This window comes from Primulina tabacum, chromosome 7 (assembly GCF_025594145.1).
Source record: "Primulina tabacum isolate GXHZ01 chromosome 7, ASM2559414v2, whole genome shotgun sequence".
Taxonomy (NCBI): domain Eukaryota; kingdom Viridiplantae; phylum Streptophyta; class Magnoliopsida; order Lamiales; family Gesneriaceae; genus Primulina; species Primulina tabacum.
The window spans coordinates 38,281,675-38,305,308 of NC_134556.1; the positions used below are offsets into that span (position 1 = coordinate 38,281,675).

Genomic DNA, 23,634 nt, shown 5'->3' on the forward strand with positions numbered 1-23,634 from the left:
ACATTTAATAAGTGGGTTTGGGTTATTTTTTTGGTACCAAGAAAAGTCAATAAAAATATATAAAATGATAAAATTATGATTAATTTGAGCGATAAAATATTGACATTAGACGATAGTTGATAAATAATTGACACCAAAATCCGATATTTAAAATAAAATATCATATTCAAAATTCAATTATAACAAAATTATTTTGTATTTCAAATAAAAAGGACTGAATTAGACATCGACATTTGTAGACGGAAGGTTGGGAAAGTTTCAAATGGACAAAGGGCATGGACTCAAAATTGTCAGATCCCGTTTAAGAAATGGAAATTAGAGCCCAAACTATTAAAACCCAACCTAGATCATAGGCCCATATTGTAAAAATCAAAGCCCAAATTAGACACGCCTCTAATTTTCAGCCAATCCCATCTCCATCTCCATCTCGGATTCTCAATGTACCTTGCAGGCTGGCACATACAGAGAGGAAGCTTTATTTCAGAGGTTTTGTGGTAGTTTACGGAAAAAATGTCAATTCTTCATCTTTATGGCTCCGTTTCAACACCGCTTCAATCTCTCTCATCTGCTAATTCGGTGGCGGGCGGATCGATGTCGGTACACGTGTTGTTCCTCAACACAAAAATCTCAAAACTTTCCCTCACTAGCCCGAGTAATATTCCATCGGAAATGATGACGATTAGGATGGGAGGTGGGCCAAGAACGTATCCAGGAGGGGTCACGAAGTGGCAGTGGAAGAGAATGCAGGCCAAGAAAGCCAAACAGCTGCTTCAGGCCCGTTTAGCCCGAGAGCGACAAATCTATGACATGAGAAAACGGGCAGAGCTGAAGGCGGCGGTTTCCGAACTCGAAAGACCGTGGGAGAGGATTGAGAAGCCTCCATCTTTGTTTTCCATCAGTGCTGACGAGCAGTTGAAGGTGCTGGCGGATAGGTTTCAGAAGCCTGGTGGGTTCGACTTGTGGTCTGACAGAGACGGCCCGGAATTGTTCAGGCCCGATAATGGGCTTCCGTCAACAAGGTTTTTCCCGAAAGGGGTTGTTCATAGTGTAAAACCTTACGGTAGAGTTGGGAAAAAAGGTGATGGGTTTGATGAATTAGGGAGCTTGAGCACAGAAGAAGATACAGGGACGAGTGGAGCTGATGGAAAGGCGAGTTTGCAGAGAAAAGGGATTTACAGGAATCCCAAGAGGAGGTCGCAAAGTGAATTCGAGAAAGGAAGCAATGGGGTTGATTTTGGGTCGCATTCTGAGAATGTTACACAAGAATATCAAAATACCAAAGTTTCGAAGGAAAGATATGGAAAGAAGGGCTATAGTAGAGAGCCTTTGCATGATTCAAAAATGAGATTTCAATCTAGCAGGCGCAGTGGTAGGCTGGATGCTAGTTCTGGTGATCCCCGCTGAAGATATATACACGGAAAGCGTGAAGATTCGAATTCAGGAGTGTATGGTACGAGCAAGCAAAATGACGGGAGCCATGGGTTTGAATTGGATGTCTAAGGTTGTGATAAATGTTTACTTGTGAAAAATGAAATCTTGATGCTGTAATTGAACTATGGTATATAAAAATTGGCTTTACGGGGATGGCAATTTCACCTTGCTCTAGATATCATTCGCCAATTTGTCGCCCCATTGTGTTAAGTATGTAATTTTTTTTACTGTTTTTCTTGGGATTCATGAACTGTAAAACGTTAGAGGTTGAGTGTGGAAGAAATATACCACTTGCAGGAGATATATGACTAAATAATTCCCATTTTCGTTGGATTGTTAAAACTTTGGCTGTCTCTAAGTTAATGCTGTAATGAATCCTTGTGCTGTGAATTGCCATTTTCTTTTAAGTTATTTAATTCTATTGGTTTAGTCTATTTAGTTGCTGCTTCTCATGACAACTGCAGATTTGGTCATTAGTATGGGTTGACAATCTTGGTCACGGTTTGGATCTCTCTCTTCGTTCTTGTTCTTTTCATTGTGTTGTATTCGGAAATCTTTTCACTCTGACCTCTCGTAGCGAGATAAACATAATGATTTATTGGTGTGCTATTCAAGCAGCAGAGACATAACTATGTTACAGTACTTGAACAATTTGCTGTGCTTTTGGTTCATCATTTTTTTGATTAATTTCGGAAAGGTCCTCAGCTTCAGAATTCTGCCAATTAAGGTCATAAGGTTCACCACAATCTGCTAAATGGTCATAGTTAAGAAATGGTGCGAAAATGCTCTTGTTAAGTTGGATGTTGTGAAGTCATGTTACTTTGTCATACCTTTTTAATCCATGTCTATGATATTCATTAGAACAAGAATTGATGCACCTATTTTCTCGCACTTACTCCGACGTGGTGAGGATGCTATTGTGCTTTCCTTTGGTAGAATCGACACATTTTATGAAATCTGTCATCTAAAACTTTTCATCTTGATGGTATTCCAGCTGGTTGCGGTTTGTAGTTTTACTTTTAATTTTTCGTGCGGCTTTGTTTGATTAATATAGGAAATCTGAGGCTGGAGTCAAAGATATATTTACGCTGGAATTAGCATGTCACATTTACATGAGTGGTGGCAGCACAAATGCATTTTTGTGGTTGATGGCACAAGAAGAGTCGAATACTATTATTCTCCTCTAAACTAAAATAAAGTTTATGTTCTTAATTTTGAAAATTATAAGTTTTATCCTCCTATCCTAGTGCATAAGGTGGGCGCGTAGATCGTATCATGGAAATAAAAGTCAATGGCTTCTGCACATGTGCCAAGTTGCATGACCAATGTCCATTTTCTTTGATAATGGCAGCATATATCATTTCTACGCATGCACATGCCTTTTATTTTGCAGGAATGGTTTCTTTCTTACGACGCTGTTGACTCTAGCTGATTTGAGACCTTGGTATCAGCATACCTTGTTTCTTGGATGTGATGGAATTCACTTTATCCCCATGCCCATCGTCCAAGAATAATGACAATACGAACCACATTTATACAACTCCACTCCAAGCTACTGGGTTCAAGGTAAATCAGCGCAGGTAAGAGATTGAAATACAAGGTCACGTCAAGCTAATGAATAGAAATTTTACATGAAGGGAAACAAGCCTCTTACTTTATCTAGGGTGTCCTTACCAGTACTTAATGTTTGACACTTGACAGAGAGTGAACAGACATCCTCACGGTAAACTGAATCCTCGTTGTGCTGATGATAGAAATACATGGTAATGGGAGGAGTTTAAGTACATTTTGAACGAGGAAATACTAGGGAAGTTTTTGCAATTAAGCCTACTTTAAGTGAAATTATCCTTTTCTGAATACTTTAATTCGGCTTTTGGTTAAACTATCAAGTTTAGGCTGTCTTCAGATTCTCTCTTCTATCTTATCTCGGAAAGATGGCATGCTCTATCTTGGGAGATCGAATTTACCCTATATAGATATCGATTGAATCAGATGTAAAGAAACCTGAAACGGGTCTGAGTTATCTTTCATTATTTGAGAGTTTTCCTATCGCTATATTATCTAAGAACTAAACACATAGGATCAGTTTCAGGGATGGCTCCACTCCAATTGAGACAAGGGACTGATCCACCCCGATATTAGTTTTGTATCGAAGAATCATTTGATCTTGCAAAAACCAGTTAGATCAATTTGACAAGTAGGGATAATCATCTTTAGTGTGAAATAAGAAATCTTGTACATTTTCCTCGAGCTCAAGTGCTTAACATTTGGATCATAGTTTTTAGGGAAAATACTAGTGTGAAGAAAAGACTTAAAAGTTGATTTTACAATAGGCAGGCAACAATTATTTGTCTTCATGTTCATACCCTTTGGCCAAAATCAGAAATTTGATATTTCGTGGGAAACGCCACCACTTTGGGTCGAAAGCTAGCACTATTTTAATCTTTATTGATATAGATTTTACCATTATAATTTTTAAATACATTACAAATCAAATCATCTACATGAAAAAACAAAAATCAATTTCATTTCAAAAATCAAATTATCTACATGAGAAAACAAAAATTTATCGAATTTCATTGAGTTAATTTAATATAGCTTGTTCTTTCCTATTAATTGTAGGAACTTCTCTATGATCCAAATTCAAAAAAAAAAAAAAAAATTATTACTAATATCCGATTCGAATCGACTCGCATGTATCTCCATTTACATGCAATATTATCTTTCTACTTAACTCGGTGCGTGATCGTGAAAAGTGATTTAACCCAAAGTGGAGATATTGAACGAACAAATTCTTTGACTTTTAATCGAAGAATCATGTTGAAACAATTATGAAAGTAGAATCTGAGGAATTCTACACTATCTCCTCAAATTTGCATTTATCACCCCTCTGAATAAGTTCAATTAGTATTTTAATAAATGGGATTCCTATGATCTTTGGGATCTTTTGGCAATTTAAGCAAATATCCACCACTAATCACTTACCAAAATAATTGGCCAATCACCAATTTATTATTAAATGGCATGAGAAGTAATAAGTTCTTTTAGGGTGGGATTACTTATATGATAAAATTTACAATTTTATGTGAAATTAAACGTGATGATTATCAATCAATCAGTGATTTGTAACTCGTTTAATACTAAGATCTCCAGTTTGGAACGTAAGGTCTAGACCCAAGTCTCTTATGTTTAAGATTTTTGTATACATGGAACAACTCAAGAAAAGTTTACTCCTACAATTTATGCGTAATAATTCATATTGGTCTTTTTTGTATATATATGCCAGTAATATAATATAATTCAACAAATATAATAATATTCAAGGGGGAAAAAATTTGACATGATGGTCCAACTATGCTTATATAGTGGAGTTGAATTGGTATCTACACGGACTTGTGAGGCCGAATTGGTGCCATATCACTGACTGAAACAAAGATATTCCATACTCTTAATAATCAACTCACCGACCATCCAGGGTTTTTTAAGTTTATTTATTTTTTTCAAACATAAAAAGTTTGCCATCTCGATTTGCTTTGAAATCACACAAGAGAATAATGCCGTTTGATTGAATTAACTTCTTAAAACTTCTATGATTCCATCGTCTTGATACTGTACGTCTCTCACCATCTCATGTCACAAGTCAAACGATATTTAATATGATTGTAAATCATATTTATCGACGAGACTAAAAATAGAAAACCAACATCATTTGACTTGGATTTTCCAAGTTCGTATGAGAAATAAGAATGCTTAGAACATGGATATGTACGAGTCACGAACTCTTGAGTACAAAGGTTACGAGCCAGCATCGCATCTTTGTGCTCATGATCTAGATTCTAGGGACGTGCTCCTCATCAAGGCCACTGTTAACGGTTTTATTTAAGGATTTTTAATTGTTGAACATACAAAAAATTACATGATTAGAATCACATCTTGAAGGGGTAAAAGGAAATGGGATGCTATTCCACGAGCAATCACTCTAGTGAAAGTGGAAGGAATCAAATAATTGACAAAAAGTTTTTTTTTTTTTTTTTTACAGTTTACCATCTTCTTAATCGTCATCACCTAACAACATTTCATGGCAATAATCCATAGAGCTAATAAAGAATGGTGGATTCTATTCGAACCCGACCCAATTTTACAAGGAAATAATTGTCCATTTTTCCTGAAACTCAAAATTAGAAAAATTTAAATCCTATATTATTTATCTAAAAAAAAAGTACTTTTAACTAGTTCTACGTGAATCAAGTCATTGTATTGATTAAATTTTTGGTATGCGGATGATTCTATGCATGTGTTGTAGCACCTTTATATATCAGAAAAACCAAGCCAAGTTGCCAACCCACCAAGAGCTAAGTTGGAGCACCAACTTGTGAAAACTAGACAAAAGAACTTCGATGGAGCAAGTAAAGAAACGGGGAACACAAAGAATGGATGAGGACAAATGGGTTCGTGATTCTTCAGTTGATCATAAAGGAAGAGCTCCTCTTCGAGCCTTCACCGGTTCGTGGACAGCTGCCCTTTTCATCATAGGTAAACAAATGAATCATGCGCATCAGACGCGTGTGACGTGCTGAATTTCTTGCTAATGAATATGTTTTCAACTCGACGAAACTAGAATGCTGATTACAGTACTTCAGTTTAACTTTATTTTCTGATGATTATGGAAAAAAATACGAGCAGGATATCTGTCATACTTCATGTTCGAAAATAATCGAGCTGCTATTATGCAATGTGGAGTGTTATCAACTCGTTTGCCACAAAGTAAATATTTATGAAGTGGGAAATTAGATCAAGTTAGAATCAGTGCTCCAATTTACCAAAAATATTACTAGCATTTTTCTGCATCACGCTTCAAGAATTAGTCCTTTTGTAACGTGATCCATGATTCTCCACTAACTCCATATTAGGCCAGAAGTAAAAATAACTTATTCTTGCATCCCTTACTGAGTTCCAGAAAACTTAAAAAATAAAGTTTGTGGAATTAGAATTCAGATATTGTGGAAATGTTAAAACGGAATCAGGTCAATAAATAATTAAAAAAAATAGATGAAAACCTTACCCATAAAATTATCGACAATCTTCATTTCATTAATGAAATTTCTGAGAAGATTTAGGGAAAATATGGACAAGGGCTACCAGTGTCTCATGTGCATACGCAGTAGCTTACAAGAAGCCCTTTGGAATTTCCTTTGCAGCCATCGAGTTTGGCGAAAGGTTGAGTTATTTTGGAATAGCAACAAGTTTAATCATGTACCTCACAAAAGTGATTCATCAAGACCTGAAAACAGCAGCAAAAAGTGTCAACTACTGGTCTGGTGTAACAACTATGATGCCTTTACTCGGAGGATTTTTAGCCGATGCTTACCTTGGCCGATTCTACACAGTTCTAGCCTCATCCATTGTCTATCTCCTGGTAACATGATCTTTTTTTCCTTCCAATACTATCGGAACAAAGTCTTTAAACATCTGATTTTCATTCAAAGAAACCTTGTATATATAGTATTGCCACTTTTTATGTAAAAGCAGGGGCTGCTTCTGTTGATGATGTCTCGAATAGTCCCCGATTTGAAGCCATGTGGAAAAGGATATTGTCAGAATCCTCGAAGAATCCACGAGGTGTTCTTCTTCCTAGCAATCTATTTGATCTCGATAGGCACTGGAGGACATAAGCCAGCATTGGAGAGCTTTGGAGCTGACCAGTTTGATGATGATCATCCTGAAGAAAGAAGGAAGAAAATGTCTTTTTTTAATTGGTGGAACATTGGCCTTTGTTGTGGTCTCCTATTAGGTGTAACAATTATAGTTTACATCCAAGATCACATGAGCTATGCTGCAGCTGATATAATTCTTACAGCTGTGTTGGCTTCCTCCACTGTTATATTTTGTACAGGCAGGCCATTTTATCGTTTTAGAAAGCCGACCGGAAGTCCCTTAACACCAATGCTACAAGTACTTGTAGCAGCCATCGGCAAGAGAAATCTTGCATATCCAGCAGAACCTGATCAACTGTACGAAGTTCCAAGATCAGAAAAGACACAAGGGAGGCTTCTTTTTCACACCAAAAAGCTCCAGTAAGAAATCTTATTCCAAAATCAATGAATTTAATAAAGGGGGTACGTTACTGAATATATAAGATCATAATCTTTACCAGGTTTCTTGATAGAGCTGCAATAATCGAACTCGTGCAAAATCCTGCAGAGAGTGAGCTAAAACCTTGGAGACTCGCAACTGTAACCAAAGTAGAGGAAATGAAGCTCATAGTCAACATGATCCCGATTTGGTTCACTACTCTGCCATTTGGTATCTGTGTAGCGCAAGCTGCTACATTCTTTATCAAACAAGGTTCAACATTGAATCGCAAAGTCACCCACAATTTTATGATCCCATCAGCCTCGATATATTCAATGACAGCGGTTGGGATGATGGTCTCTGTTGCAATCTACGACAAAATCCTAGTGCCCTTCTTGAGAAAATTAACGGGAAACGAGAGAGGGATTAGTATTCTCCAAAGGATTGGTTTTGGGATGATTTTCTCGGTTGTCACTATGGTGGTGGCGGCCTTGGTTGAGAGAAAGAGACTACACATAGTGGAGAAAAATCCACTCGAGGGTTCAGTTTCAATGAGCATTTTCTGGCTAGCACCGCAATTTCTTATAATCGGAATAGGTGATGGATACACCCTAGTGGGATTATAAGAGTACTTCTACGACCAAGTGCCTGATTCTATGAGAAGCTTAGGCATTGCATTTTACCTCAGCGTCATTGGTGTAGGAAACATTCTTAGCAGTCTTCTAATAACTTTAGTGGATCATTTAACAGACAAGGGTGGAAAAAGTTGGTTTGGCAAAGATTTGAATAGTAGCCGACTCGACTATTTTTACTGGTTTTTAGCCTGTGTTACGACTGTCAATCTAGGAGCCTATGCCTTTATTGCAAGACGGTATTCTTACAAGAATGCACAAAAAACAACAGCAGCCTCTGCTGATGGTCCTGTGGGTGATTACATGGTAACATAGGATTGAATTACATCTGTCTGATTATATCCCAAGTTTCATATCTACTACTTGAGAGTGCATCTAGATTGGTAGGTACTCTGGCTTGCACGATCTGCAAAACTGGTTCCTTTTTCCAACTGGGCCTGATTATCAATGTTCCCTGAAGATTTAAAATAACTACAACTCTCAAGAGTTCATGTTCCAATGTCCAAGATTTCAAGAGCAAATTCTACAGCAAAACATGTGAGTTTTATGACATTTCTTGAATTCAAAATATTGAATATGTAATTCAAAAAAAAAATTGAATATGCATGACTTAATGATCTGGAGATTAAAAGGACCGACTACAAGTTAATTAAATTGTAATCTAATTAAAGTAGGCCTAAGAAATATAAACCTAAATTAAATTCTTGTCTTCCTCTTTGTTAATTTTTCAAGATGATTTTTTCCCTATAAAAATATAATAGGAGGAATTTTGCTTGTATAAAAAATTGATTAATTTTCACACAGTTTTATATACGATCGATACATTAAATTTGAATAAGGACTTGTGGTGGACTGGTGCTTTGGCGGGCGTCGACTCATCAGATTAAATATTAATTAATTTTTTTAAAAACAAAATATTAAAGAACATGTCAATTTGTTTGAGAAATAACAATAGATTTATTTTTGTTTTAAACTGCATAAAATTAAAATAACAGGACAATTTTCTATACTGTCTCATAATACTATTTTTAAATTTTGATCCCTGAAAAGCCAAAAAAACTTGAAGAAAAAGGTGGCAGTTATTGCTAGTTCTAGATTTGAATTTCCATCTCATTTTCACTTTCCAATAGAGTTTGCACCACAGAAGCCATTGTTGGCCTCTTGTTTCTATCTTCGTCCACACAACGAACTCCTGTTTGAATCAGAATTGCTGCTTGTTTTCTGCTAAATTTGCCCTCCAATCTTGAATCCACGATGTTTTCGATCCAAGATGAGCTTCCTATCTCAATCTTTTTCCTTGTTACCCATGCAAAATTTGCGAGGGTGGATTCATTTTCATGTCCACCTTCATCTTCCACGATCCAATTTGACAGCCTGATCCCCCTGACCATTTCCAAGATCACCACTCCATATCCGAAGACGTCTACTTTTGCAGTGATGGGATGGTTCAGTGCCCATTCAGGAGCCATGTAGCCTTTTGTCCCCCGGATTCTGGTGAATTCTGAGCCAGGTCCTCCTCGTTGTGAGAGTTTTGCCAGGCCAAAATCTGCAATCTTTGGTAAAAATTCGGCGTCAAGAAGTATATTTTCAGGCTTCACGTCACAGTGTATGACCCATTCTAAACACTCGTGGTGGAGATAGGCCAACCCTTTTGCAGTGCCTAATGCCACTGCATATCTTTGTTTCCATCCGAGGAAATTCGAGTCGAAAAGATGCCTGTCGAGTGAGAGGTTTTCGACATATTCATAGACTAAAAGGCGTCGTCTCCTTTCAGAACAAAACCCCAGAGTTCTTACAAGATTCATGTGATTGATCTTTCCAATGGTGCTGATCTCTGCCCAGTATTCTTCTTGTCCTTGAAATACATCCCCTAACCTCTTTACTGCCACGACTCTTTCGTCTGATAGAACGCCCTTAAAAACAACTCCCGAGCCTCCTCTTCCCAACTCCTCCTTGAAATTTCCTGTTGCTTTCTTCAGCTCACTGTATCTGTAACATCTAAACTGACTGGATATCATGCGATATCCAGCCTCAACTGAGGCTGGAATCCCGTGTTTTCTGAATAAGAACCACCATCCTAGTACAACGAAAATTAGTTCAATTGTTCCAATAGCTATAGCAAAAGAGTAAATATACACCCATCTCACCCTTCTGTTGGCAAAATCATACATAGAGGGCGAACCCTCGAGAACAACTGCGTCACTAGACCCACAAGTCGTACTTGAGGCATGAAAAATATTGGGGTTTTTCGTCTGCAGTTTTCCAGGGATCTTGATGTATATACTTGCTGGGAAATCGGGAGAAGCGTATCCATTCAAAAGTGCACTCTTCACATAACAGTACCCTTGTCCCAATAGCCGATAACTGAACCCTAGACACCGAAAATCCTCTGAACAGAGTTGACTACACTGCTCAAATGTGACTGGAAATGTGGCATTCAAATCATAACCGTAGAAATCTGTATGAGGGATCTCCAAGAATTTCACCATTCGAGAATTCAACAGGCCTTCATCAAACATGGCCTTGCATCCGAAATTCCAATCTCTCGGATCTACCACCTTGAACCCGGGAGGACACACACACTTAGGTTCCGGTGCATAAACACATATGGCGTTTCTCCCACACACGCCTCTTACATTACAAGGTTCTATAAGAGCCTGCCATGTCACATCCCACAAGCCGGTCGAATTAACCAAGCTATAAACTCTTAAATTCCCATCATAATCCATTGTCAGCCTCCTTTTTACTCCATAACCAATATCAGAAGCATTAAACTGTAAAAGATCACTCGACAAAAACCTGCCCATATCATCTAAAACCACGATTCTGCTTCCGTTATAGTTAGTTCTACCGTTTGCGTAAATACTATTGTCAGGATTTGGCCAATAAGAGATAGATGTGTCAGGGACTATCATATATCAACCTCAAAACGTTATCGCTACCAAAATACAGATTAAAATAGCCCGTTTCATAACTACCATTTCTTAAAAGAGATGTTAATTTTGTAGTCTTGGTGAATCTTTGATACGGTAAAAGCGTATCAGTGGGAGAATCAAAACTTTGCCAGAGGATATCACCTTTAGGATTTGTCAAAACAAGATTCCCTGAATCAAGAAGCTGAGCTGCAGCAACATCAGTAGAAGTTGTATTGGTCTGCCACACGATGGTGTCATCGATGTCCGTCAAAACCATCGCCCCGTCTCGCCGAAACGTCACCCTTGAGCCTTTGCGGTTGACTGGTCTGTCCCGATTAGCCACCCAAATAACAGTTTTGTCCCTGGAGTTTGTGAACCAGATTGCAAGCCAGTAGGCATTGGTTCCGAGGCCGTAAAATCCACAAGTGAAGGAGTTGTCGGGGGAGGTGATAAAGTCTGATTCTTTTCCGACGGAAAGGGAATCACCTCTTTCCAAATATACATGCGATCTTGAAGTTGCAGAATGAATAAAGAGCAAGAAAAAGAGTAGGAATGGAAGACAGAGAGATTCAAGAATTGGGCCCTCCATTTTTCTGAAATGTGAAAATGGACGAGGGAAACAAGCGTAGAATAAGTCGTAGGTCGGCTCCATATTTGAGCATGTATTTAGAGAAGACGTTTGAATCCTTGCGGACCTGGACGATGGACCCGGCGGCTACCCAACCTGGTCTTGTATTAAATGATAGTGTAATTTTATGAAATATTATTTAATTTACTTCTAATATAATTTGCATGTTATTATATTTACTAAAGTTACAATGTTGACTATTATTGTATGATTATAAATATAATAGTTATTACAATCTCGTATAAATAAATGTAATAAAAAAATGTTGTAGGACAGTATTATTATTTTAATCGCCCAATAATTCCTTTCAGAGATATGACGGATACAAAAGTTGACTTGTAATGACAGTTATTTGATAGTAACTGAAAATTTTGACTACTACACTAAATTGAATATTTTAATTTTCTGTAAATTAAACACTCCGTTGACCCGATTAATCAATCACAGTTATCATCAAGAATATGACCGATCCGTCAATCGGGAATTATGCTCGATTGTTGTTCGCTAATAATCAATGATATAGTTGTGAGACATACACAAAAAACAAATACACCAATTTAAGTTTCTCCGGTACAAATTAAAATCTTGTTTTCAACACTTTTCGTGAAAGTATGATCCAAGAAAGCACTCGATAAAATACGAAAAACATCAGCATAATCCCAACATTAATCCACCTTGTATCCATATCCAGTCCTCTGCTCTTCAACACATCTCTGCCGGTGAGCAAACAATCCAACTTATCTCGATTACCTGTCCCAATTTTTGTCAAGAAACATGTGTTTCTTTTACTCCAATACTCATTAACAACAAGAGAATCCAAAGGGTAACGATAAAGGGAAACATAATACATAAACAACCAATACTTTGGAATGAACTCTTTAGGAATAAAATACCCAGAAAATAGAAAAAATGCACCAAGAACAGTGCCGATTAAAGAATTACCAGATATGAAATCTGGCGAAACAACACTTAGAAACAGCACAAGAGAGCTTGCCATGAGAACAATAAGCCAAACGGTGAACGTGAAAAACGCGAAAGCAGAAGCTGAAGGATTTAATCCCACAATCCAGTATAAAGGAACAGAAAACAGAATAGAAACTAAGAATAAAAAAGGGCAGAAAACTATTGTGTTGGCTATCAAGTATGATGAGATTTTGTATGCACCTCGAGATGCTTCTTTCATTAAAACATGCTGTTCTTGAAGGTAAATGGGTAAAGCTTCTATTGTGGAAGAAAGGAGAAAGCTGAGACTAAATGCAAAAAGGCCCAATACTTCTGCAACCCCTCCCCCTTCATTTTTCCTCACTTTTATATAAACACTGCCCAACCCAAACCCCCCTACAAGCGCTTGCATTGTGCGTGCCAACAGTAGTTGCTTTGTTCGGAAAATGATCTTCCAAAACCGTAGGCAGAGGACCGATATTTCTAATAACCACGAAAAAACAGACTCATTGACAGTCTGTTCGTTGGCAAGTTTTAGTTGCAACATTGAACAAGTGGAACGTTGTACAACTCTCTCTACTTGAGATGGAAGCTTTTTTGAGCATGATTCCTCAAGACTGGAGATGATTTCCATGGAGAACTCGAGAGGGTTTATCTGTGGTGGGATTTTGTATCCTAATCTTGTAATGGCTTGTTCAAGTTTCTCGAGGGAGCCGTTATGCACGACAGAACCATGTGAAAGAATCAAGAAATTAGGAATGAATTGCAAAATCCTGTAGCTTGGTTGATGAATAGCCAAGATTATGGTTCTTTGTTTGAACCTAGCTATCGAAGAAAGCAGCTCGATTACTTGAAGTGCCGAGCTGCTGTCCAGCCCTGAAGTTGGCTCATCCAGAAGTAATACAGGTGGATCATGGATCATGTCCACTCCAATGGACACCCTTTTCCTCTCCCCACCTGAAATCCCTCTATTTTCTTCATCTCCAACAAAACTATCTGCAACATGCATCAGCCCCAGTTCTTGTATCAGGCCTTCGATCCTCTCATTTCTCTCTCCAACACTCATTTCTTTGAGCCTAAACTTGGCGCTGAAAACAAGTGTTTCTTTGACCGTTAAAAGAGGGAGCAGAGTATCCTCTTGTGCCACAAATCCACATATTTTCCTCAGCTGGACTTGGCTCGTTATTGCATGATCATTTAGTGTAATGCTCTTAGGATCAAAATCTATGTTGTTTACTCTGCCAGAAACTATTCTTAGCAGTGTAGACTTACCAGTGCCACTAGGACCAACAATGGCTAGGATCTCAGAGCTTCTGGCTGTGAAAGAGACAGATTTAAGAATATGGAGTCTCTTCTCCTTCTTCACACCGTAAAAACGAAGACGAGAAATCGATGCATCTCTTGTTATAGCGTAGGATAGATTAGTTACATTGAGTGCGTAGACCATTGTGGATTGGTGGTGTTGGAACGGGGAGTAATTACAGGAGGAAGATTGGCTATTGGACTCGTCTGGTGATTCAGATGTTGAGAAGAGTACCACAGAGTCATTTTCAAGGCTCGACCTTGGAGCTTGAAAGCATTCTGCCATTTTCAGCGCAGTCAAGGTTTTGGATGCTGTCAGTTGGTCTACTTGATGGGAGTCTGGATCTATAAGGAAGACGCGGTTGAACTAACCTCGCTGGTTGGTGAAAAAACTTCCCGTTGTGGGTGAACAAAATTAGGTGAGAATGGAATTTGATTTATTTAAATCATAAAACATGGTGCAGATCGACCTAACTCACCAAATAGATGAACGATCCATTCTATATTACAAGATCTAGCGAACATAGGCCAAGGCTTTGCCGTTTAACTAGTCCGAAATATTTCAGCGAATATTGCTACCATCTTAATAAACCCAATATCAAGAATTTACGTCCGCAGCATATATTTCTAAGAGGCACCATATTTAAAAGTGTGCATCTCGCAAACTGTTGAATTACACGTGAATATTAACAACATTTACCCCCACATGTAAAATAATTCATCTAACGGAACCAAAGAATTACAAGATATAATTACAAAATAAAAAAAAAAAATCATGTATCATCACCAGTTTCCAATAGGTGTGGCTGATTCTCGGACTTGAAAAGTACCAATTTTTGAGACTGTGAAATGCTATGCCTGTGGTTGAGGACAGCAATGTAACTTTGTATACGATATCTATCTGTGTTTGTGAGAGAAAATGGAGGATTCATAATGAGGCAAGGTGCTTCTGCTACAAGAAATACAAGTAAATCCACTGCTTTTGAATAGATAGCCACAGCATTCTCTGTATTGCCCATATACTCCTCAACCTGCAAAACATGCACAGGGAAAATGATTTTGATTTTCGTCATGAATGGGTTTCAAATACTTTTAAGGAAAAGTTTCAAATCTCCGGAGAAATACTTTTCTTATGTCAAGAAGAAGAAACCTATGCAAAGGAAGACAAAATTGAACTTACTGCTCCACGTTTGCCCAAGGCAAGGGCAGACTGATAAATGAGCTCCATTGCATCTGGCATCTCCATATTACCTGAAATAAAGAAACGTTCATAGATACCACTGCACAATATACAACCATATGAAGCGATTACATATAAATATTTGCATGTAGAATAGGAAAATGTTGATGAAATAAAACCAAGTGTTGCATTTTAAACATGATTTCTAGAGGTTGACATCTTTGAGAATCAATCTGCAACTGTGAGCACAAGTACATGTCCAGCTTCATGTTCATAAAAAAAGAGTGCAGTGTCACTCTCTTTCACTTCCTTTTCGCATTACTTTTATTTCTAATATGAATACTTTTATTTTGGTAAGGGTGGTGTTCCTTTTTTTAAGTGTCCTTATAGTACTTGAAAATGTGGGTTGGCATCATTGTCATACCAGGCTTAACCACTTCTGCAAGTTCCTCGGCCATCCGAAGTTCCCCAAGAAATGCTTGCTCTATCTGAGCACAGATATCATCTGGCCTGTTACTGTTACTCATATCGAGACACTCTTGCGTATCTGGACTATGCCGCATCTTAGAGATGTCTTTGAGTTTTTTGGTCTCTTTGCTTGGACTTCCTTCAATAGCAGAAGCTGCATGAGTATGACAAACATGCAATGCTTGCTTCCATATGGCAAGAATTACAAGCTGAATTGAAAATGCTTCCAACTTCTTCCCTCCTCCAATCTGGAAAAAGACAAAGGCAGCATCAAGTAGGATAAATATCATATTAGGAACCCCCTGCTAAAGGAATCTCAAACTTCGACTGTTCATACAGTGCACATAATAGATTCATACCAATATTTGAACACTGGCAACAAGAGTTCAATAGGATTAAATCCAAGCTTTATCACCGAAGGGCATTTACAAGAATGAAATTCAACCAAACAAAGATAAAATAAGAAATATACAGCATACATTGGCAGCCGCCCAAGACACATTGACCACTACGTTTGTTATTTTGAATACCATTATTCTGAGAATGACAAATTTTCTAATCAAAGTAGCCCTATAAATGGATTATCGAGCTAAATCAAGTGACTAATTTCAGCAGCTAAACAAGTCAACACATCATTATTACTCACATACCATGGGTGTAAATACAACCTTCAGCTAATTATTATGTACTACCTTTTCAAAATTATTTCATTTCTTCGTGATCAACCATTTGGGGTTCAATGTTATGCAGCTAATGAAGCAATTAGCATCATGTAATGTTGTAGTACCTTTTTATTTGTCAGAAAAAATTAATAAAGAAGGATCCATCGAGAACCGAGGCATAGTCCAGATGACAAGAAAATTCCACTAGGTTTTAACAAATGGTTTGATTTTGAAAGACCAGGAATCGTTTTGAAAAAGAATTAGAGTGTGTAGTACAACAAAGTTAAACAGGATTAAGATACTAATTCTGGTAAAATGTTGAGGAACAATAAAAAAGAGCTGAGGCGAACCTCGTAGTAATGTTGCTTATGTGGAAAGCCCATAAAACCAGAAAAAGACTACCAAAATTATCGTTAGACAATCATACTAAAATATAAAAGCCTAAAAAGGTTGTTGAAGAGAAATTAGAAAAAACAAATCATGGAGCATCAAAGAAGGAATCAACATTTTAATCTGTGATGGGTCCATTGTTCATCTACAATCCATTGCAGAATTATCCAAGATCCTAAATGTTACCTTCTCATTTACTAACTCGGTGATGGCAGATGCACAACATTTCAATGACTTGATCCTAGTTGTGCAATGAGTTGACGACTGCTCTGAAGTGTCTGCTACATCCATTGATCCTTGTGAAGTGCCAGCAGTGGACATCCGATTATCTAGATTTCTGATGTACCCAACTCTACCAATTTCTGTAGCATTTATTGGCACTGGAGCACTTGTTGAGGAAGTCACATTTCCAGATTCAGGAGACGGACCCTCAGTTTTAAATGGTCGCTGAGTTGGCATGGAAGCACGTCCTGAAGACGATAGGTCCATTGGAGGGCCCGACACAAATACATAATCCCGGTCGATTGACTCCAATGAATCCATGACTGTTCCGTCAATTCAGATTAGATCACAACAATAAACATTTCCAAGCAAGACAAACATCGATCTAAGTACAAAAATGAAAGAAGAGGCACCTTTTGGATGGTTATCTAGTAATCCAAGATCTAGAGATTCTTTCAAGTTTCCTTCTGAAAGTCGCTGGCTGCCAAGACTGGAACTCAAAATTTCTGTTTGTTGTGGGACACTGCTATACTTGGAAGGCAAATCTGTTCTATTTTGGAGATTAGAAATTTCCCTCTGACCAGGTTTTGAATTGAGAGAAAACCCATGTATGGGTTTTATGGAAGGTCTCGTAAACGATGGACCTTGATCAGGGCCACTGGAATCACCATCTAAACTGAAGGGCAAGCAATCTTCTAGTGTGTTTCCTTCCGTATTCCTCTCAGCAACAGGGAGACCAGCAGTTACTCTTTGTGGTTGACTATTCATGCACACAACAAAGAAGAGCATTGTTTTAAACAAAAAAAGAACCACAATTTGCAGGATAATGAAATCTCTGTTCACCTGAACGATTCATCAGTCTCCCTTTGAGAAAGATAGTGATGGTTGAAAAATTCTTCAAATGTCAATCTCTCCACTGTGAGTAGAAATAGCAAACATTATTTTTAGTAGAGAACGATGGCTAAAAGAATCAAAGTTGCAGATCTGTTTAAAAAGAGGGTAAACAGACGGACAAATGTTAAAGGCGCATGAAGCAACATATGTTTTCGCGACAACCGTGACCACTATCATTATTTAAGGCACTACATCAAAGCAACTGTCTAGAACATGTTCTGAAGTTAAACAGCAAACTCATTAGAGCTTAATACAATTCGGTAGCTACTTATTTGATGTGACCCAAGAATAGCACCTGGATTTCGCCTCAGCAGTTTCCTGCACAAATCAATGCAGTGAGGATTCAAATTCTTTGCCTCAGGGGGAAATTGCAATTCAGTTGATTTTATGATGTTCTGGAGCAGCTGAAAATGCATATTATTTTAACGAGGAATAAATTTTCACGAGAAAAAATAGTATTAAACACGGAGATAAACTGAAATTATATAACAACATCAAGACAAATTTACCTGTATCTGATTGGTTCCCGTGAAAGGAGTTTTCCCAGTGACAAGTTGAAATAGAATTGCACCAACACTCCAGAGATCTGCCTGCATTATTAGCCCATACTTTGCAATGAATTCAGACAGTGAATGACTAATTAATCAGCAAAGAACGGATCTCACCTTGGCATCATACTTCTGAAGCTGCATTATCTCTGGAGCCATGTATAAAGGTGAACCGCACAGGGTTTCCGCAAGACCTCTAGGTTGAAGAGATCTGGTAGAAGAAAACAAAAATGACAGTTGAAAAGTTGAAGGTATCGCAAACAATCATTGTATTATAAACCATGCCAATAAAGCAAGTAAAAGAACTTTAAGCATCACAAACTTTGAACAAAAGGTCGCGAACATGTGTTGTAGAGACGAATCTGAAAACAATCAGAAAACATTTAAGGCAGAAAACACCCTAAACATACGTTTAAAACTGAGCCAAAAATTACTGTCTAATCCATATGGTATCATATAAGATAATGACGCAATGCGCCCTTATTTAATTATATCATCAATCAATGGGTATTTTGCAGCTTCTGGTCCACATTCATCATGGATAAGCAAAGATTAGGAATCTACATAAGGCCAGAGGATCATTCTTCATCTGGGAGAATGATTTTGGTTGTGAAATACACAACATTAAAAATAGAGTAGTGTAATCAGAAACCTAGACTGGATGATGGTCTCAATAAATATGTTTGATTGAAAAACTTAGCTGTGCAAGGACCTACAATGCAGAACCAATATATGATTGAGTCTTGTAAACAGTTTTGCCATGCTAAAATGCATGTGGACCATGGTACAAAACATCGGTATATACACAAGCAAGAACATCTGAGTAGAACCCTTACATACAAGGATCTAAAACAAAATTTTAAGTTTTAACCATGCATACGTGACATTGACTTCCAGAAAATGTCAAGAATGAGGTTCAAAAGCTGTAAACAAAATTACTCATGTTACAGCCAGTGAATATACCTTGCAAAGCCAAAATCAGCAATCTTCAAGACACTGTTGTCTTCATTTGTGGACAAGAGGAGATTCTGTCCCAGGAATGTAATGCAAAAGGAATGTGTCAGTTCAATATGAACATTTGGCTCTAGAGCAATTATAAATGTGAAACCCAGTGTGCCAATACTACTAAAGTTATTTTAGCAATGACTAAAGCTTTTACTTGAAACAATGGAAATTGATGATAGAACAAACGATTTGTAGTGAACAACACCCGCAAAAAAGGGCCAGAAAAATGTATGAGTTCAATCAAGTGAATTAAACATCCAGGAGGTCCATGTTGATTAAAACATAAATAAATATCTGTAATGAAGAAACCTAATCAAACTTATACACGGACAAATAGAAGTGCTCAAAGGGAAACTATAGTATAAATAAATATTTAATCGCCTTCCAGAAGTTGATATTTGAATTATGAAAATATAAAGGTTTATGATTACCATAATTAATAGAAGCGCAAGACAATAAGGCAAATAGATATCATAGATCCTGGGTGCAAACAGCTAGGTCAGGGATGCAATTAATTCAAGTGGACTGAATGATATGCTACAATCTAAGTATCTAAAAAGAGTTTATTCATGTTTAATCCAACATATACTTTACAATCTATTAAATGAAAATAAACAAATAGTCATTCTATATAGCAAATGAATTACTATTGCTATGTACTTCAGTTTTGTTTTACGATCCCCAAATGTGAAGCGTGCAGATAAAGCGTCTTGCACGTCAAAAACTCAGAAAGATGGAGCTTATCATTAAGGCACGTTCTTCATTGAAGGATTGCACCTTAGCTTGAGTCTTATGCACAAAGGTTAAGCCTTGCACTTAGACACAGACCTCATGGGGTTTTACAAGCATGTTAATTACTATCTTTTGAGAAAATATTTCTTTGGGAACTCTTTGAATCCATATAAACCATCAAAAGCTTTCCTGGTATTGAAAAATACCAAGCACCCTTCACAAAATGTAAACTGAAATGAAAACTAGAATAAAAACAACTTTTCCGACATTAAATAACTGAATCATTGAAAATTTTGATGATAAAATAGCCACGAAGTGCAAACTCTTCCCATAGAAGTTTTCAAGAATAACATCACATTACAACAAATTTCATTGCAGAAAGATTGCAAGTGGAAAATTAGGGACAAAAAAGTGAAACTTTGAAGAACTTAGATGGCGCTTGTGGAAATATCGAGATAAATGAAAATACGAAAATGATACCATGATTTTACATATCAAGGGACAATTAGTTATTAATATAATGAATTATATGTGCGGTACAAGTGCCCAATGTTCTTTTAAAGAAAAAAAGGGTATCAATATACAAAGGAAGTGAAAGACTGGCATTCGATGCAAACCTGGGGTTTTAAATCCCGATGTATGAGGCTGAATTTACGAAGAACTTTCAGACCCTCCGCTGTAGTATGTAGTACACAATTTAGTATATGAATTATCCAACACCTAGAACAGAAAAATGAAGAAGAGATACCTAGTTGCTGCATAAAGTGCTTTGCAGTTGCTTCAGGGATCCTTCCTTGGCGTCTTTGAATAAACATTGAAAGGTCTCCTCCTTTGCAGTACTCCAAAATAATATACATCTTTCCGGATTCCTAAAAACATACATTATAAGATCTCTGATCTAAAACAAGCACAAACCATACTATAAAGTATAAACTACAAAGGAAAAAAAGAAGAAGAAGAAGAAAAGAACAAGGTCTTCATGGTTCCCGAAAGCTTTATTGGAACAGATGCATGAGTCATGAGAGTAACATTACATTTATGTGATGCACAAAACAAGGTACTAGATGTTGAGCCCCGAATAACATTATGCTTTGACACTCTTCAAAAAACACCAAAAGCCATTAAGTTACAATCTAAGGTACTCAAGGGAGCTAGATTTCTCAGAACGCGGAATACCCCACAAAGCAGTGGCTAAAAAATACAATCTACAGAAAATCAACTCATGTGAATTTTTCATGTAGTGTTGGAGGCTCCAACCACCTATCTACACTAACGCAATCATGACAAAATACACAAATCACATGAAAGCATAAACAGGCAAAGTGGGAAACAACATTTGCCCGTTACAAAGACGGCATAATGCCAACATTAATTGTTATTTGCCTTCCAGCTGATCGTTGGAACCTCTTAAAATCTAATAATCTATATTTAAGTTTGTTCTTTCCTTGTTCAATCTCTAAGTCGAGATCTCTATTGTATTTGCACAGTAAAAGAGTGCTAAATAAGAACAAACACAAGAAAACCAAATGACATGATTAAAGCTAAAAACCATCCTAGAATTAACTGCTTAGTTTCCGTTACTCAGCTATTTTGTCCTGTAGTGGTTATGGCAAGACTAATCCCAACATGCCCAAAACCGACCGCATTATACTCTAACAAGATGCACATCAGTCTCGAAGTTCATTAAAGCCAGAAAGGAAATAACCAACTCTCTTAACTTCAATTCAACTCCTTGCGAACAAACTGTTTCGAGGAACGGAAACAAAAGGTTCGTACGTACCTCGATCATGTCGTGTAAGTGGATGATGTTAGGGTGATTAATCCCCTTGAGGATGAAAATCTCGGACTTGAGGCTCTCCTGAAGTTTGGAGTTCAATCTAGCGGTGATGATTTCTTTAATCGCGACTTCAGTCCCGTGCACCCGGTGGCGAGCGTGCCACACCGTGGAGAACGACCCCGCGCCTATCTGTTTCCCAACCTGGTAATCCCCTACCGTGTAATACCTCCCAGCGCCACCCCTCGCCGATTGAGCCATTGGGATCGGTGACTATCCAAACACGCGCGCACCCAGCCGGTTGAGCTTAGAACAAGACGAAAAAAAGCATGAACAAATTGGAAATTCAGGAGTGGACCCTTTGCTGGTCTTAGTTTTGGGGATTTGTAGGGTTTCTTTTATCTTCGATTTAGCTGTGAAGAAGAAGGTGATGGCGATTGACTTGCAGAATTTAAAGGATTAGTTTAACTCGACTGATGATTCCAATTAAGATTTAATTCGATGATTAATCATGTAGGCGCAGGTTAAGGACTTTGCTTGACGCTACGTTGTGCCGTGTGCGTGCTGCGCACCACCCACGGTAACACACACAATTGAAACGTCGCGAGATTTATTGGATTTTTATTTTTTTACTTTAATTTCATTATTAAAATATTATTAATAGCTAAAATATCTTGATATATAGTATATAAATAAAGATTTTAAAAAGTTTTGTTCTTATCTAGAAAAATGTGCAATTACTGGGGAAAAAAAAGTTTAGGTTCCAATCGTTAAAAAACTAATACGTTCAAAAGTTTTGAGGTTAAATTCAAATTTAAATTTAAAATATAAAAAGTTTAAACAAATGCACAAGAAACCTACAAAATTGATCACTACTTGGCATTTGTTAGAGCATTAATTGACGAAATTCATTTCTACACTCTTGTCAAGACGTAAACCAACTGAATGAAGTTGGATATAATAAAAAATTTAAGATTTGAATTAGTTTTATTCGAGTTCGATTCAAAAATCGGAAATTTTAGAACTTTTAGTTCGAATTCGATTCGAATTAATGCTCGAGTTTGAGATCAGATGAAAATATTCAAACATGTTTGCGAACTATTTGAACTATTGATCGAATATTGATATTCGAAAGACTTGAACTTTATTTATTTAACATATCTGATATGATGTTGTTGGGCCACCAAACTTAAATTCTTACTTTCAAATATAACGAGTGTAATGACGAGTATGATCGAATCCACGACAAATGGGGAATTTATATTTTTCGAGGAAAAACAAATAAAATGAGGGATAAGAGATATGAGCTAAATAGAATATTGAGATTAAAGTTAGCATGCTAAGAGAAATAATAAATTAAAAATAATCAATTAAGACGAGTGGAATGAGATGAAGAATTCATTATTAATAGATTCTGATTCAAGATGGTTTCAATATTCAATTATATCATTGGTCATCGACTAACATATTATTTATTCATGCAGTTTCAAGTAATTAACTTTAGAATTATAAGGATAGTCGCTAAAATCCTCGTATTTTTCTAATTTAATTTATCAAACTCAGCATCCAGTCCAAACTTATCATTAATCAACTTGGCACGATAGCGTTCCATATTGATTAAAAATAGCATTTACACTTTGTGAAAACAGTTAATCTTGAAATATAACAATCGAGATCACTGCAATTGATAAATTTAGTTTCGCCAATTTATTTAAAAATTGATAAATCCAGTTTCGTCGATTTATTTAGGTTAAATATGCTATGATAACACAACATACTTAATCTATTACTCGCATACCAATTTTTCGTAATAACTATGAATTACTGGATTCATTGA

At 37.0% G+C, this 23,634-nt stretch overlaps 5 protein-coding genes across 6 annotated transcripts; 2 read left to right on the forward strand and 3 right to left on the reverse strand.

Annotated features, from left to right (window-relative positions):
• The first annotated feature begins 404 nt into the window (after nucleotides 1–404).
• LOC142551785 (uncharacterized) lies at nucleotides 405–1,865 on the forward strand. Its single transcript, XM_075661185.1, has one exon. It carries the CDS (start codon nucleotides 511–513, stop codon nucleotides 1,402–1,404), a length of 894 nt encoding a protein of 297 aa, XP_075517300.1. The 5' UTR covers nucleotides 405–510; the 3' UTR covers nucleotides 1,405–1,865.
• Nucleotides 1,866–5,644: 3,779 nt separating this feature from the next.
• On the forward strand, nucleotides 5,645–8,273 carry LOC142551787 (protein NRT1/ PTR FAMILY 5.6-like). The gene is made up of 4 exons (XM_075661187.1): nucleotides 5,645–5,964; nucleotides 6,630–6,847; nucleotides 6,961–7,505; nucleotides 7,586–8,273. Exons 1-4 carry the CDS (start codon nucleotides 5,829–5,831, stop codon nucleotides 8,127–8,129), a joined length of 1,443 nt encoding a protein of 480 aa, XP_075517302.1. The 5' UTR covers nucleotides 5,645–5,828; the 3' UTR covers nucleotides 8,130–8,273.
• A 795-nt stretch (nucleotides 8,274–9,068) lies between these two features.
• LOC142551786 (putative receptor protein kinase ZmPK1) lies at nucleotides 9,069–11,774 on the reverse strand. The gene is given in 2 exon segments (XM_075661186.1): nucleotides 9,069–11,041; nucleotides 11,043–11,774. Coding segments are annotated over 2 exon segments (2,475 nt in total). The 5' UTR covers nucleotides 11,703–11,774; the 3' UTR covers nucleotides 9,069–9,226.
• A 475-nt stretch (nucleotides 11,775–12,249) lies between these two features.
• On the reverse strand, nucleotides 12,250–14,310 carry LOC142550969 (ABC transporter G family member 23-like). The gene has a single exon (XM_075660025.1). It carries the CDS (start codon nucleotides 14,206–14,208, stop codon nucleotides 12,256–12,258), a length of 1,953 nt encoding a protein of 650 aa, XP_075516140.1. The 5' UTR covers nucleotides 14,209–14,310; the 3' UTR covers nucleotides 12,250–12,255.
• A 162-nt stretch (nucleotides 14,311–14,472) lies between these two features.
• On the reverse strand, nucleotides 14,473–22,270 carry LOC142551788 (serine/threonine-protein kinase ATG1c). Of its 2 annotated transcripts, none has more exons than XM_075661189.1 (13): nucleotides 21,804–22,270; nucleotides 20,772–20,892; nucleotides 20,641–20,699; nucleotides 19,250–19,314; nucleotides 18,404–18,497; nucleotides 18,248–18,328; nucleotides 18,034–18,142; nucleotides 17,688–17,760; nucleotides 17,258–17,562; nucleotides 16,809–17,167; nucleotides 15,527–15,818; nucleotides 15,103–15,173; nucleotides 14,473–14,953 (listed from the first exon to the last, which is right to left on the reverse strand). In XM_075661189.1, exons 1-13 carry the CDS (start codon nucleotides 22,056–22,058, stop codon nucleotides 14,696–14,698), a joined length of 2,142 nt encoding a protein of 713 aa, XP_075517304.1. In that variant the 5' UTR covers nucleotides 22,059–22,270; the 3' UTR covers nucleotides 14,473–14,695. The 2 variants fall into 2 exon arrangements, with proteins under 2 accessions (XP_075517304.1, XP_075517303.1); XM_075661188.1 differs by having other exon boundaries at nucleotides 17,258–17,604.
• Nucleotides 22,271–23,634: the final 1,364 nt, after the last annotated feature.